The sequence below is a fragment of the Pseudonaja textilis genome, chromosome 1 (genome assembly GCF_049901715.1).
Source record: "Pseudonaja textilis isolate UNSWEBS1 chromosome 1, rPseTex1.2, whole genome shotgun sequence".
Taxonomy (NCBI): Eukaryota; Metazoa; Chordata; class Lepidosauria; order Squamata; family Elapidae; genus Pseudonaja; species Pseudonaja textilis.
In genome coordinates, this window is record NC_141990.1 from 189,662,395 (window position 1) to 189,678,377 (window position 15,983).

The window sequence follows — 15,983 nt, forward strand, 5'->3', positions numbered from 1 at the left end:
GAGCTGATAAGGGAAAACTGAGAAGTTTAAAGAACAAAAGAAAATGTATGAAAACAGTGCAAAGAAAAGTTTTCATGAAATACCTTTAAAATGGTTCTCCAACCATGACAATTTTGAGACTTGTGGACTTTCAAAAAATTAAAATGGCTGAAATAGAGTGATGGGTCTAGCTGTAATATAATATATTAATATTTAAAAATGCTTTTATTTTCCATTTTAGAATGTATTTCTATGCAAGGTATATATGAAGCACGATTTATTTCCTGTAACTCAACATGTATCTTGAATTTCAATTTTCTGTGACATTGGAACATTCGTGTTAGAGAATATTTTTCATTTTACCAACTCTGGAAGGTGCGTGTGGATAACTTTGTTCAGTACTCTAATTTGAAAAGGTAAACCACATAATCCAAAATATGCTTCAGTACATGAAGTTTAATTACTGGGATATTCTGCTTTGAGAATTACCTTCCAAAGGAGAGCTTTATGAGTTAATAGTTCTGTCATGCACAATATCTGGTAATATTTGAATGCATCCATCCTGGATTTTATTATAGTTCCATACAGCAAATTGTCTTGGAATTGGAAAATCAAATGTAAATTAATTTTATGTGCAGTCTGCATTAAATAAAAACTACTTTCTTGTTATGGGAGGGAGATGAAATATTCTTTTTAATGGAAAAGATCATTTTTACTATATGCGTTACACTTCTGCACTTTCATAACATGGAAAATCTCTGTCTAGTTTGAGCTTATTATGCTTATAAGACAGCAAAAGACTGCCCTACAGCAGTCAGGTGATGAGAAGAAACTACCAGTATTAGCAAATTGCAGCCTGAAATAATCCAGCCACTGGCTTTTTATAGTTCTAACAGGAGGTTCCTTAGTGATGATTTGCCTGGGGCCTTTTTATCTTGTGAAATAATTGTAAGCTCTAACCTATCCAGAGATTTTTGTGGCAGCTTAGAGTCCTTTAATATCAGGATAAAGCAATACAAGTAGTTCTCAACCTATGACCATTATTTAGAACTGGGATGTCTGTTGCTAAGCAAGCTGTCATTAAGTGAATTGCATCCAATTTTATGTCCTTTTGGTATGGTCATTAAGTGAATCACCATAATTATGAGAATCACACGGTTTATTAAATGAAACCAACTTCAGCCGTTGTCTTTGTTAAAAACCAGCTGGAAAGGTTGCAATTACATGACCACAAGATGCTGCAACCATTGTAAATACATTCTGGTTGCCAAACACCTAAGTTTTGATCATGTTCAGGATTGCATTGAATTGTCCTAGAACCCATGGGGGAGAGCCATGCATGTTGTTTGCTTCATTGAGTGATCAGTGGTGGCGTTGGGGTTGTTGATGAAGCTCACTCTTCGCTGGTTTTTGGCAGTGATATGGCTGAGTGCTGGTGCTGGATGTCTTGGTAGCGATGGTCTCAAAAGAGAGCATTTTGCTGGCAGTGGTGGCTAAAGGCTGGATGATGTTTCCTGGTGAAACAGCGACAACTGTCACCTGGTTGATGACACTGATCGGCATGCTGTCTAGGAAATTCTGGGAATTGAAATCCACACATCTTACAGTTGATCAGGTTGGGAAATTATGAAGTAGAGAAATGCTTGTTGCTGTTGTTACATTTATTGGATTAAAATAGAGGGGAAATACTCTATTTTGGGACCCAACTAAAATGTTCATCATTTCTCAGCAAAAATGTGTGTTTAATTTTGAACAATAATCAGTTTTTGCTTCTCTGAAAAGGTTCTATTCTAAAACCCCTAGGATTCTGCCCAGAGGGGAGCTTAAACACTATATACCATAGATGATCTTTAAGAGGATTCTTCAGTTTGTAGATTTAGTAGACTTCCAGAGGAAGAAATGGTGGACTGAAGACAGCTCTGTGAAAAACAGAGTTGAGGACCATGGATAAAGATTGAAGGGTGAATGAATAGACCAGTTCTTTGGAACTTCTCTGGACACGGAGAGGGCATGAGATTGCCCACATGTGCCTTGAATAGTTGTTCTCCATGTGGATATTCCAAGATAGCAGTCCTTGGTGGGTTTTGAGCACTGGGAGATGACAAGAATAGGCATCTTGCCCACAAGTACAGTTGGCCACCAGGGCTGTCTTAACGCATGGGCCTGACTTGCCCGTGGGGCCTACAAGCATACAGCCCCCATACTAATCTGTGTATGTTAGCCCTTCAATGCACTTTGTGTCATATAAATACACAACATATTTATTACATATGTATTTGTTGGAAGTGCCAATAAAATAAATATATGTTTAAGTTTATCGACCATTTTATCGAACATTTTTATTCCTGTGAGTAGTTGTCATAGGGGCCCCAGTACACTGCTTTGTCCGGGGCCCATAATGCTATTAGGACGCCCCTGTTGGCTGCCTTTTAAAGGGTACTAACTCCACAAACTTCACTTTCTAATCATATATGGAAATTGTTAAGAGGGAGTAAAGAATTACAGAAGTAATTTATGATCGTGATGAAGGTTGGAAGTCACATTATGTATTTCTTTTCTTCGCCTTTACTGTATTCTTACTTTCAATTTTCTATATTTTTCTACTCCTTTGCACCTTCCATCCTTCTATTCCTTTTTTAGTTAGTAATAGATGTTGCTATTGTAATTAAAACCCTTAGTATTTATTTTATTTTATTTTAGTAAATTAAATTGTTCAGATAGATAGACAAGAAAGGCAGGGAGGATTTTTCAGTATGTGTATTTTTATTTATACATCATGTGGATTTGTTCTAGAAATAGAAGAAGCAAGGTCTGAAGAAACTCTCCTTACTAAGACAATAAGTTCTTTGTCTGGCTAAATGCTGATAGACAATTTTATTGGTTCAAGAGAATGTGTCTTCAACTGCATTTACATTATCTCCTTAATGTATCCTCACTGAAATGGAAGGAAAGATCAGCCTAGTTACTTCAGAAGCAGGGATAATGGGTCTCCACAGAGGAAGGGATAAACTTCTCTTCTTGACCCTAAGGGCAAGTTAGGATATTGTGTTGGCAGTGACAGATACATTCACTTTGACATGCCCACATGTATGTAGAATAAAGTGTTCTCCACCCAGAGGATATAAAGTGGAAACATTACAACGGGCCTCCATCCCTCCTGGTTCACCAATGGTTACTGATTTTCTGCAGAACTAGGGCCCATAGATCCTATCAGAATGTCAAAACTTCAGCTTCACCTCTGAGAGGGCCCTGTGAGCCTGTTGAGGCTCACAGAAACAAGATCTTTTAAGAAATAGATTTGGCTGCAAGCTTGGCTGAATGGATGCAGGTGAGAGGGGAGGGGAGGGGATTGGAGAATGGAGGGGAGAGGAGAAGAGAAGAGAGGAGAGAGTAAGGATCCTGGAAGGCAGTAGATTGTTCACTCTTTCCCCAGGTCTGGTATTACTTTTCCAAATGAGAGAAACTCCACTTTCAACCAAGGTGTTCCTGTGCTGAATGCAAATTTGCTTAATACTTTAAATGATTGAAGAAAGCAAATGGACTTGATCATTGCACACATAATGTTTAGGACAGTTTTGCATGATTGTTTTGCTGCATGATATCCATTTAATCAGGCAGTAATGTGGAATAACAAGGAAGTAAATTTTCCTTTTGAATTGGGCCAGATATCCCAAGCAGCAACACCTCTTTCACCAATTCTGGACTATTATTGTTATTGTTTATTATCATCATCATTATTATTATCAACAACAACAACAATAGTAGTAGTAGTAGTAGTAGTAGTAGTAGTAGTAGTAGTAGTACACAAAAATGACAGTATACAAAGCAAACAATATAACTATGCTGGATTTCATATCACAAATCACTAGTTGAACACTTCCCAAGCATTTAGGACTGCATGATGTATTGGTGGATTATGTGAGCAGATCCCAGTAAGGTGGCCTTCTGCAGCTGACCGATGGTGATTTTGTCAGTGCCAATTGTTTTTAAGTGCTTGCCTAGGTCTTTAGGCACAGCACCCAGTGTGCCGATTACCATTGGAACCACCTGCACTGGTTTATGCCAGAGTCTCTGCAGTTCAATTCTCAAGTCTTTTGAATTGCTGTTGTTGTTATTATTATTACTATTATTTTGCAAAATTTCTGTCTGTGGCCTTGCTGATCCATTTTGGTTATTCTCACATGATGATCCTGCTTTTGTGACAGTGTGACATTTTCTTAAGTGTTTAGGAAGTGATAATAGTTCTGAGTCATGGCTGACTGTGTCTGGCTGTTGGATGTAGTTTTCGCACAGTGAGACTTTATGGCCTGATGCACTGAAATATGAGACTGCTTACAGATTCCATGCTGAGGAACAAAAGAATAATGGACCGCAAAGCACATTTCACTGCTATTAGCTTTTCAAGCAGATTGAGTCATTCGCTAGTACGGTTGGGCAATTATTTTTGCATTTGATATTTGCCCGCTTCCTGTTTCTAAAACTGAGATAGTTATTTGCTTTTCTTTCCTTTCTCCCTCCATCTTTGACCTGAGGCAAGGAAATACATTGAATTAACTGGGGGAAATTATCAGCTAAGGCGAAAGCAGAGATGAAAATTGACTGTATTGTCAACAGCGTGCCTCTAGCATATAATTTGTGTATTGTATATTCTGTTGTTGTTCCCTGGTGTGTGTTGAGCCCTATCTAGTGGCTGGGACAAATCTTTAAATGTTTGGAAATTGATTTGAGGAGAATAGATCCTCCCACTACCCCTCATTCTGGAAAAAAAAGGTGCCTCCTGAGAACCAGACTCCATTTTGAGGTAACAGAAACATCTAGAACAGTGATGGCTAACCTTTTTCGCACTGAGTGCCCAAAGTGTCCACATGCGCATCCCCAAAATGCAATGTGTGTGTGTCCCTCATGCATGCACGCGCATCTCCCACATATGTGTGTGCATCTCCCGTACATGCATCCTACACCTTGTGCATGTGCCCCCCACATGCGTCCTGCCCCCCGTGCTTGCATGGCAGAGACCTGAAGACCAGCTGGGCAGCAGGAGGCATGCGCACATGTGCGGCAGAGCTGAGCTAGAGCGACGGCTCTGCGTGCCACCTGTGGCATGCGTGCCATAGGTTTGCCATCACGGATCTAGAAGAATCCAACTTAGTCTGTGACACACGTCCTTCTGAAGACAAAGTCTATATCCCTGTTTTACCTTATCCTGTTCTTTAATAAAGTATCAATATTTATATTGACGATCTGACTTATTAAAGGATACTACACACAAGGTAACATGTAATCAGACAGAACAGTCAAAACATGGAAGTAATGTATAATATGTGGAAAGCTGGCCAGCCATGCTTCGTCATGCATTGATATCGAACTGTGCATCACTGGCAAAATAGATTATAACACTAGCGTGATAAAGAGCCATCAATGATGCTGACTTTTTTGACCTGTCCACCAGGAAATATATACTTGAAAGAATCATCAGGACCTGTCTAGATGTTTTTGGACATCTTTCTTACAGGGAAGGTTGCCATAAAATCATTGTTACTCTTTTGTTTCCTTTTTCTACCCAAATGCCCACTGCAGATACTGTGATGAAAACAGACTGTTGATTGAAAGAATCCTGTAGGGTGTATATGTGTGACTAGGGGTATCATCCATTTTTCAGCAGAGGACAATTTGGCAGGTTTTCCTTCCAGTGCTGTGGGTTCCCAGGAACTTGAATCTTTCAGATTTTCCATTGAAAGGAAGCCCTATAAGGATAAAGAATGATCATAGCAATGATTACAGTTGAGGAAGTGCTAAACTGAAAAACCACTTTTTCCTTAGGAGATTGGTTTTTGTCTATTTAGCAGCCTTTGTTTGTAGCAGTATTTCCCAACCTTGGGATTTCTAGGAGTGTGGACTTCAACTCCAAGAATTCTCATCAATAACCAAATTAAAAGAGTTGGAAGGGACCTTGGAGGTCTTCTAGTCCAATCCCCTGTGTGAGCAGGAAATCATATACCATTTCGGACAGATGGCTGTCCAATCTCTTCTTAAAAACCTCCAGTGTTGGAGCACCCACGATACCTGAAGGCAGGTCGTTCCATCTAACTGTCAGGGAATTTTTCCTTAGTTCTATGTTAGTTCTCTCCTTGATTAGCTTAGCTTTACATCCATTGCTTCTTGTCCTGCCTCCAAGTGCTTTGGAGAATAGGTTGACCTCTTCTTCTTGAGGCAGCCCCTCAAATATTGGAACAGTCCTGTCAGTGGTCATGCTGGCTTTGGAATTCTGGAAGCTGAAGTCCACACTCCTGGAAATTTCCAAGGTTGGAAAACCCTGGACTGCCCAGAACAGACTAATTATGACTTTCACCCACCTCTCTCTCTCTCTCTCTCTCTCTCTCTCTCTCTCTCTCTCTCTCTCTCTCTCTCCCCCACCCCACAACTTTTCTGATTTTTTTGCCTTCTACATGCAAGTAAGAAACACTGAAGCTTTCAAAACATTCATAGTTGATCTCATAGCTTTTGTTGGCCTTTAAATCTTAATCTTTTTTTTTTTTCAATTTAATAATGTTGTCAAAAAATTATTAAAACTTCAAAGTAATATCTGATGCTAGCAAGGGAATATAACATTTTAGATTCAGATATAATGACTGACGTGCCATAATTTAGGAAGATTGGTTTGGATGAGGTTCTAAACATATCGACAGAAGTGAAATTGTTGGGCTGAGAAAGGCAGTCCAATTGAAGAAGATCTGATCGAGCAAGACCAAGAAAAAACTTTCTTCATGGAAATCAGCTATGCTATATAGTTGCTTTCCAAGGCATGAAAGAAATTGGCAACTCCATTTTAATTAGATATCGTTTCCTTCATAAAAGTCAACCATCATCAACTTTTTATCTCTAAAATGCATTTTAGCTTTGTTTTTGATAAAAAAAAACTTTTATTCCCAGTACCTTCTCTTATACTGATATACTTGCAATACACTTGGGGATAGTCGAGACTATAAAAACTGTAAAATACTGCCTGAATATTAACAGCAACGTGTTTATGAAGCTAGAATACATTTGGAATACAGAAGGAGCACTTCATTACATTTTGATGTGTTTACCATGGCTTCATCCCTCTACTTTTTCCCTCCCTCCAGGAATTCCAGAAAGGAACTTAATGACATACGATTTGAGTTTACTCCAGGCAGAGGTAAGACTTTTAATTGAAATTATGTTTTTATGACTCCACATGGAATTTCAGAAATTGATTTCTGTTTTATCGGCTTAGTATAAATTAGTTCTATCAAATGTACAAACCAAATGTTTTAGACTATCCTAGTTCACCAAAACAAATCTAGTGTAAAGCGTGCATGTTTTTAGTGGCATAGTTATGGATTGAATGGTTGAATTTAGAGGATGTTATATAGGCAAAGAATTGTTTGGTACTTTTGCTTGATTTTAATCTAGTGAAGTACAATCCATTAATGTCTTCCTGCTGATAGCTGATCTAATAGTTCTGTATTTTTTTTTTCATGGAAATTCTCTTTTTAAGTTTACTCATCAATCTTTTAAGAGCAGAGCAGAACATAAAATATATGAATATTCTGAAATCAACATATAATTTTGGTTACAAAGGAAAAGCCATGTTCCAATGTTACTTACTCAATACACTTTCAAATGCAGTAATACCACAAAAATCATGTTCTGGAGGACATACTTTTTTTTTAATTTTAAACTAAAGTTTATTTAAGTTTCATATATTTAAAACATTTAAAAAAATAACAAACAAACATATAAACAAATATATGTACATATATACATCTTGCAGCAGGTATTGAGCATTGGTTACACTTTTCTTTTTTTCTTTAGTTCTAATAATTATAATAATAATAAATAATAAACTAATAGTTCTGTATTAAATACACTATTATGGTATACCAGTAAATAGTCCCGATGTAAAAACTAACCATAGGTAGAACATATTTATGCCAAAGGCTTGATGATGATGCTTTTAATACCACCTCCCATGTTCCTCTAGGACTGTGTTGGCAAACCAATGCCATGCATGCTGGAAGTGGCACGCACAGGCATTTCGCCCGGCATGCAAGAGGTCACCTGGAAGAGCCCCACTGTGCATGCATGCACCACCGCATGAGCAGGGGGCAGAGGGTCTGTGTGCGGGAGATGTGCATGCATGCATGCACAGGGATGCACTGCGCACAAGGGGATTGCACGCACATGCGCAGACACGCTGCCCATGGGGGAATCGCACATGCATGCGCAGACATGCTGCGCACAAGGGGGAATCACATGCGCAGAGACACATGGTGTGCAGGGGGGAATTATGTGTGCAGGCACGCAGAGCACAAGGAGGAAATCACAGGCTTGTGTGCAGGAGGGTTGTGTGCACATGCACAGAAGGTGTGGGGGGGCCAGCATGCATTGCCTTCTGGGTGCTGACATACGAGCGTGCGTAAGTGAGCACGTGCACAATTGTAGGCATAGGAGCTGAAAAAGGTTAGCCACCACTGCTCTAGGAGACACTGTAATGTTTCCTCTAGCAACAACAAGGAAAACATAGCTGTTGAATTCTTTAATCTTTGTAGTATACTTCAGATAGCTGCAGCTCATCCATTGTCAGGCACAAAAAAAACAGGTCCTGCATGTGAAGGCCCAATTAAACTGATTTATTGCTAAAAATTTGTTGACAGGAATCTACTCAACTAACTGGTAGCAGTTAACAGAATTCAAGTGGGGCAGGTTTGGACTTAAATCTGCTTGTGGCTATGTAGGGATTCTAGGCTGAGCCTTCTTTTAATTCCATCCCCAGTTCTTCTACTGCTTCTACAGCTGAATGTCCTAATGAAATATTTATAATTCTCTTTGCTGATATCCTGTAACAGGTGATCCATGACGTACAACCATTCATTTAGTGACTGTTCAAAATTACAGCGGCACTGAAAAAAGTGACTTAGAACTGGTCCTCATAACTGTCACAGCTATTCCCACAATCATGTGTTGATGGCCGTTTACAACCTTCCCAGCTGGTTTCCAATAAGCAAAGTTAATGGTGGAAGCCAGATTCACTTAACGATCATTCAATTCACTTAACAATGGTTGCAAAAAAAAAAAAAGGTTGTAAGATCCAGTATTACAACCATTTTGCTTAGCAGTGGGAATTCTGATTTTACCTGTGGTCATAAGTTAAGGACATAATGGACATAACACAAATCCAGAGGGAGGAAAAATACTGACTGCATGGCTAATAGTGAAGAAGGCTAGATGCTCCCAAGCTACGGGCTGCCCCGTTCTGCTTTAACCAAAGCTGTTCACGTTTAAGCCTTGTAGCTAAATTTTTAAAAGCTGCAGGTTTTCAGGCCAATCATGTTTTAATTGACCTTTCCTTTGAAAATTCTTTTATTTTTATCGTTGCACAGCTGACCGTGCTTTAAAAGCAACCTCAATGCCAAGGTTGTAAATAAAACAACAGTATAGTGTGTCTGTCTGACTTCTGCAATTTACACAGTAAGAAGATACAATGGCTTGATATAGTTCTCCTGACACATGCATTTTGACTGGGGCATAAAATGTTTCCTCACTGAAAATAGCAGAAAGCAATGTGGTACAAGAATATATCAAGTTGAGATTGTTGGAACAATATAGCTTAGGAAGGCTAGAACGGACTATGAACAATACTTACAAATGATACAATAGCTTTCTATATTAATTTGCAGTTATGTGGGGGGGATTCAGGAGGCGATGCTAGTGCTGTCCTTCAATTGCAAACCTTCTATGTAGACCAGGGATGTCAAACTGGCAACTCACAGACCGGATGCGTCACGCATAGGCCACACCCACCCCAGCTCCATCAATGGGGAAAACGTCACGAAACATCATGTGACAGCAATGTGAAGTGGCGAGTTTGACACTCTAGGTGCAGACCCAGTGGGAGGTTTCCAGGTTACAATAACATTTAGCTGTAGATGTTTTATGTGAATGGACTTATTCCCTTCAAAGTGAGGAAAGGGAATAACAATATTATGTCAGGCAACCATACTGGTTTAACAACATTTTTACATTTCCTCTTTGAATAAAGATATCCAATTATGTATTATGTGAGAACTTTGGTATTAATCAATAGGACTTTATAGGATTTGCGAAGAATATATCAGTTCTGTGGGGTCCTATCATACTGAAATTGCAGAGAAGAAACTAATGGAATGCAAGTTGTTTTTAATGAAAATAGTTTTGATTTAAGCACATATTGGCAATGGATGTTCATACAGTAAATACACTTCTTATGCAAATTGCCTTGGCTTATTGTTATTTTTCATTTTTTTTCTCACTTTTATTAGGACTAATGTCTATTCATTTCACATTTTACAGACACGGCAGATGGTGTATCTCAAGAGCTGTTCTCTGCAGGCTTGGTTGATGGCCATGATGTAGTTATAGGTAAATTATGTTTCATTCTGAGATTATGTTATACCCAAAATTCAGAACATTCAATGCATACAGGCCCATTCATAATATCATTTTTATGAAAACACACACACTACAACATTCTTCCTTCAATTGACAAGATATATTTCCTGATATGATTTAGACAAATGCTTCCCTTTAGTTTAATTTTGATGTTCTTTCTTCACTTTGATCTTTAGATTCTAAAACAAATTGGTGTCTCTGTTTTCTTCTGCCCATTCTATTCCTTCTGACACATCCCTTTGGATTGTGACTATTGTGCAATTGTCCCTTGCCAGCCTTAATAACTTGAGTAAACCTCAGAAAATCAAGAGAAAGAATTTAGATGCTATAGGATCTTCATGGATGATGGGTAGCTATCTTCCACATCAGTACCTACTTGGGAGCTGAAATTATTAAAGTGGGCTTTCCCAGCATGGTACCCATCAATTGGGAAAAGTTAAAAGTATGTTCAAAATTTGTTATTCATCTTTTCCGTAACTCAAGCTCTCCTTTTATAACCTCAGAGGGAAGAAAAATTAAATAAAATCCTCAATTTTAGTTTAAATCAGAAGGACAATAGGACAATAGAATCTTGAATTTACTTTAATTCCACTTAATATTGTTGACACTGTTGGTATTTATCTTAAGCAATAGCATTTAGACTTATATACTGCTTCACAGTGCTTTGTAGCCTTTTCTAAGTGGTTTACAGAGTCAGCACCTTGCCTCCAATAATTTGAGTTCTCATTTTACTGACCTTGGAAGGATGGAAGGCTAAGTCAACCTTGACCTGGTCAGAATCGAACTGCCAAACTGCTGGCAGCCGGTTATCAGCAGAAGTAGCCTGCAGTACTGCATTCTAACCACTACACCACCACGGCTCTTACATAGATACTGGAAATTGTTTAGGAATTTGATGGGAAAGATTTGCCAAAAAAATGCCAAAGATCTATAGCACTGTTTCTCTAACTCAGCAACTTTAAGATATGTGAACTTCAACTCCCAGAATTCCCTAGTCAGTGTGCTGGAAATTGAAATCCAAGTTTCCTAAAGTTACTGTGATTAAGAAACACTAACCTGTAGATTCATTCAGTGAAATAGACTTAACAGTGTCATTTGTGGACCTTCACACATTTTTCTTTCTTTTTACTTATCTAGCTCTATACATAATACTTTTACAAATTACGAGCAAGGGAGATATATAATATTTCATATTCTCCCATGAGAGATGGAAGTGGCAGCAAAAACTTGTTTTGTGGTTGAGCTCTGTCTCCTTCCAGAATGATGAATAATCAGTGCCATCTCTTTGAATAAAAATCAGCCAAACTTCCTTCTTTCAGACCTTCTGTCTGATAAAAAAACAGTATAATTATATCAAATAGAAGAAAATTTACCATTTCTTATAGTGTATATACATCCTCATTTATAAACAGTTCTTCCTGCCATCCTTTGAATGAATATTTTTCTGTAATTTGAAATGGCAAGGATAAAGTGAACCTTTTTTCCCCCAGGAAGAAAAATATAGCATACATTCATTCCCTCTGTTTGAATTTCAGAGAATCGTGTGAATTACATGCCATTTTTCAAGTGAAATGTGCAGAAAATTGACTTGTTTTTGATTTGAGAAAAATACAAAAATTGAATTTAGTGAAAGGGCTTTGAGATTTGAGATTCTATTTATTTTCTTCATGAACTATAAATAATACAAATTTGGAAAACCCAGATGAACAGGGTAATATTTTTCTCTGGCTTATATATCTTTATATTGTATATTAATAATTATATTGAGTAAATCTGAAAACTTCCAACAACGTTATTGTATGTGTGGGAGTAAGAACACTTCAAGCGCATTTTTGTGTGATGTTGTTTTCGAGGAGGCTTTATGTGTGTTGTTTAAAAAGATTTGATATGAGGTACAACCTAGGTTTAAAAATAGAAATAATAATTTCCAGTCGGTGTATCTGTAATATAGAGAAACTTGAACTTTTTAATGATTTTTTTACTCCTAGTTCAAATGATAAATCTTACATGTGGTACAAAGCACAAGTAACTTTGCTTGAATTCATCAGTTCTAGTTGTGTCTGTCATTTCCACTCTAACTTAAATTTAAATACGCTTTTCAGAATAAGAGTCTCTTGGCTTCTATCGACCCATAAATCAGCACTTAGCCTGATGCCTCTAATAAAAATAAGATTTATGGCCCATTTCCTAAAGCAGGGTCATACATGAATTTACCTCATTCATTCATTTAGAAAACATTGCTTGCATTAGCCATAAATAAATTGCTCCAAATCAGATGATTGTTGTAAGAATAAAAGTAAAAGGTAATCCTCTCTTCCTATAGACACACTTGCATGCACACACACACACACATATACACACACATACACCATGTTTATGATGCTGGAAAGACATCTCCTGCGTTCATTTTTTATCCTTGACAACATGGCCAATGATAAGAGAATTCAATACACCTGTAAGAGCACCAACTTGGTGCTTGAGTCTTAAAGCTAAAGTAACCACTCCTTGAATGGCAGCTCACATTAGGGACAGCTATGCCTGCATCCAGGCATATTGGGATAGTTGTATTCCTTCTTGTGATCCTTTCTTTGGGGATATGAATGTAATTGGGCTCAAAGGACAATCTCTGAATGGGATTCCTGACGAATATTTTCATCCAGGGCCCAGGTCTGATTAAGAGAGGCATCCAAAACCTGTTTGAATGTTAAGTCTTAATCTCTTATGGAAGTTGTGAAAATTCTTTCAATTACTAAAGCAGTTTTCTACAGCCATCTCCAGATGTGTTAGTCCAGGAGTATCAAACTCAAGGTGCTTAGATCTGGCACGCGGGGCCACCCTGAAACCAGCCCGCAGTGTCTCTGCCAGTGAAAACAGAGTGGGGGGGGGGGCTGCGCATGAACTCCCCCAGGCTCTGTTTTCTGCCGTGATGGCCTCCTGCAGCCCTCTGCCCCATTTTCATTGGGGCCTGGGAAAATGAGGCCCAGGGGGACAGAAAAGGAGAAAGAGGAAAGACAAAGAAAAAGAAGGGAAGATGGAAAGAGAACAAGGAAGGAAAGGAGAAGGAAGGAAGGAAGGAAGGAAGGAAGGAAGGAAGCTTCCCCCCCTCCAGCCCCGCCTGGGCCACCACAGGTGCCCTTGAGACAAGTGACATTGAGTTGGCCACACTCACCCCGGCCCCCCGAGGTTAAACACAACCCTGATACAGCCCTCAATGAAATCGAGTTTGATACCCCTGTGTTAGGCTGATAAGGAAGGATAACTTTCAGTAGTTACACTTGTTAACGTGAATCAAGAAATCTATAAAAACCCTTTTAGTCTTAGCTTGTATTCCCTGTCAAAACAGCATTTTAGTTCACTGGAGATTTGAATATGAAGAGACAGGATTTATCGGCGGCCAATTGCATGTATTGCTAAACATGTGATACTACAAGAAGAGACTGAACTAGAGATACAACCAAGAGAGAGACCTTGCTAGGGGAAAAAGACTGCACTTAGTGATTTTGGCAGTAAACTGCAATGATGCCTCTGCCACAGAACATATAACATGTACTGGTGTCATTATGTAAATGCTCTGAAGATGTACGAGCATTTGGTCATCTGATGCAATTGTCAGTCATCTCATTTGCCTGATGACATAATTGCACAAGCGTTGTTACTTGCCCACTCTGCTCTTCCTGCAAATGCTTGAAGGATCAGCTAGAACCTTCACCAGGCAAAGCATTTGAGTCAGATGGGTCCCCCACTGTCACCCCCACGTAATCTTTATTGTCCCGAAGAATGAAAGTATTGTGCTAATGAACCCCTGAGTTTAACATTACAGCAGAGCAACTAAGAAGAGCCTAACAAATCAGAGCTGCTGTATTTAGCTTGCTAGATACTGCAGTTCTTCCTCATAGGCTGAATGTGAAATCTCCATTGTAAAATAATTGTATATTTCAGTGAAGGAATATTTTCCGGTGCCACATTTACTTATGAAAGTTATATTCGATTTTTCTTTCTGAATATGCATACAAGAGAGGAAGAGGTGTTAAAATATGCATGAAATAGATTTCTGGCAAGAGTGAATGAAGGGCTGATTGTTAGTTTCATGCCAAGTACGGTAAAAAGAAAAGCAAAAGTTAACTGAAATGGCACACTCTATAACATTATTATTTCTCAGTAGCTCAGAAAGATCACCTGCAGGAGTTTGCCTAAAGCATGGATTTGCTGAAGGATAGAAAAATAATATAGTTTTCTTTTGAAAAAGCCACAGTGGTTTATTCTGTGACTCCCCTTTCTTAAATGTAAACCTTGCTAAGTTTAGTTTACATTCGAAAAATTATCCAAGAGTCAACATTCAGCTTGATTAGCAAGGGTCTTTGTAATTCAAAAACAAGAGAATATTTCAAGAATTATCAATGCTTGCCATGTTTTATTTTATTTTATTTGTGTATTTATTTCCCCCACCTTCTCTCTTGAAACAGACATCTAGTTGATGTCTTCATACGTAACTTTCTTTCCTGTCCTTTATGGTCCCATGGTTCCTAAGTACAGAAAATCCTAAAAGCCAGTGTTGAACTCGCTGGTCTCAGGCAGCCCCGTATAGCTAATAGTGCAGCCCTACAAGACCAAAAGCTCAAGTGTTTAACATTATTGTCTGATTTTTATATACATAGCTATATTATATACAGGTAGTCCTCAACTTAAGACCAAAGTGGAGCCCAAAATTTAGGCTGCTACGTGAGAAATTTGTTAAGTGAGTTTTGCCCCGTTTGATGACTTTTCTTGCCATATTTGTTAAGTGAATCACTGCAGTTGTTAAATTAGTAATACGATTCTTAAGTTAATCTGACTTTGCTTGTCAGAAGGTTGCAAAAGGGGATCACATGACCCCAGGACACTGCAACTATCAGGCATATAAGAGTCAGTTGCTAAGCATCTGAATTTTGATCATGTGACCATGGGAATGCTGTTATGGTCGTAAGTGTGAAAAATGGTCCTAAACACTATTTTGTAACCATTGTAACTTCGAATAGTGACTAAATGAACTGTTGTAAGTCGAGGATTACCTGTATTAGCAAAAGCATTTTTGGACGCCAAAGTCACTTGGGTTTTTGATGATAAAACTAGATCCAGGAATATCCTTGGATTGTGTTTTTTTCCTTTGGGGCAGGGGTGTCAAACTCAGTTTCATGCTGCATCAGGGTTGTGTTTGACCTGGGGGGGAGCATGGCCAGGGGGTATGGCCAGCTCAATGTCACTTGGGGGCACTGGTGGCCTAAGTGCTCTGCCAGTGAAAACGGGCTCCTGAGCTCCATTTTTGGCTGTGACAGCTTCCTGCAACTTTCTGCCAGCAAAAATGGGACCGCCCAAGGCCCTCCGAGCTCAGTTTTTGCTGGCAGAGGCGCTGCAGGCTGGTCATTCTCTGTTTCCAGGGTGACCCTGCGGGCCAGCTCTAAGCAGCCCGTGGGTCCAATCCGGCTCGCAGGCCTTGAGTTTGACACCCCTGCTAAAGAAGAAGGACAATTCCATCCCACTGTATTCATTTTGAGAACCAACTCTACAAAAAACAT

The 15,983-nt window shown here is 38.8% G+C and overlaps 1 protein-coding gene across 5 annotated transcripts in view; it reads left to right on the forward strand.

Moving 5' to 3' along the window:
• STK39 (serine/threonine kinase 39) overlaps positions 1 to 15,983 on the forward strand; it is a 138,902-nt gene that overhangs the window by 115,984 nt on the left and 6,935 nt on the right. For all 5 annotated transcript variants that reach the window (XM_026697107.2, XM_087920004.1, XM_087920006.1 and 2 more), the window contains 2 exons: positions 7,104 to 7,156; positions 10,333 to 10,401. In XM_026697107.2, the coding sequence (XP_026552892.1) occupies positions 7,104 to 7,156; positions 10,333 to 10,401 (122 nt within the window). The remainder of the gene's footprint in view (positions 1 to 7,103; positions 7,157 to 10,332; positions 10,402 to 15,983) is intronic.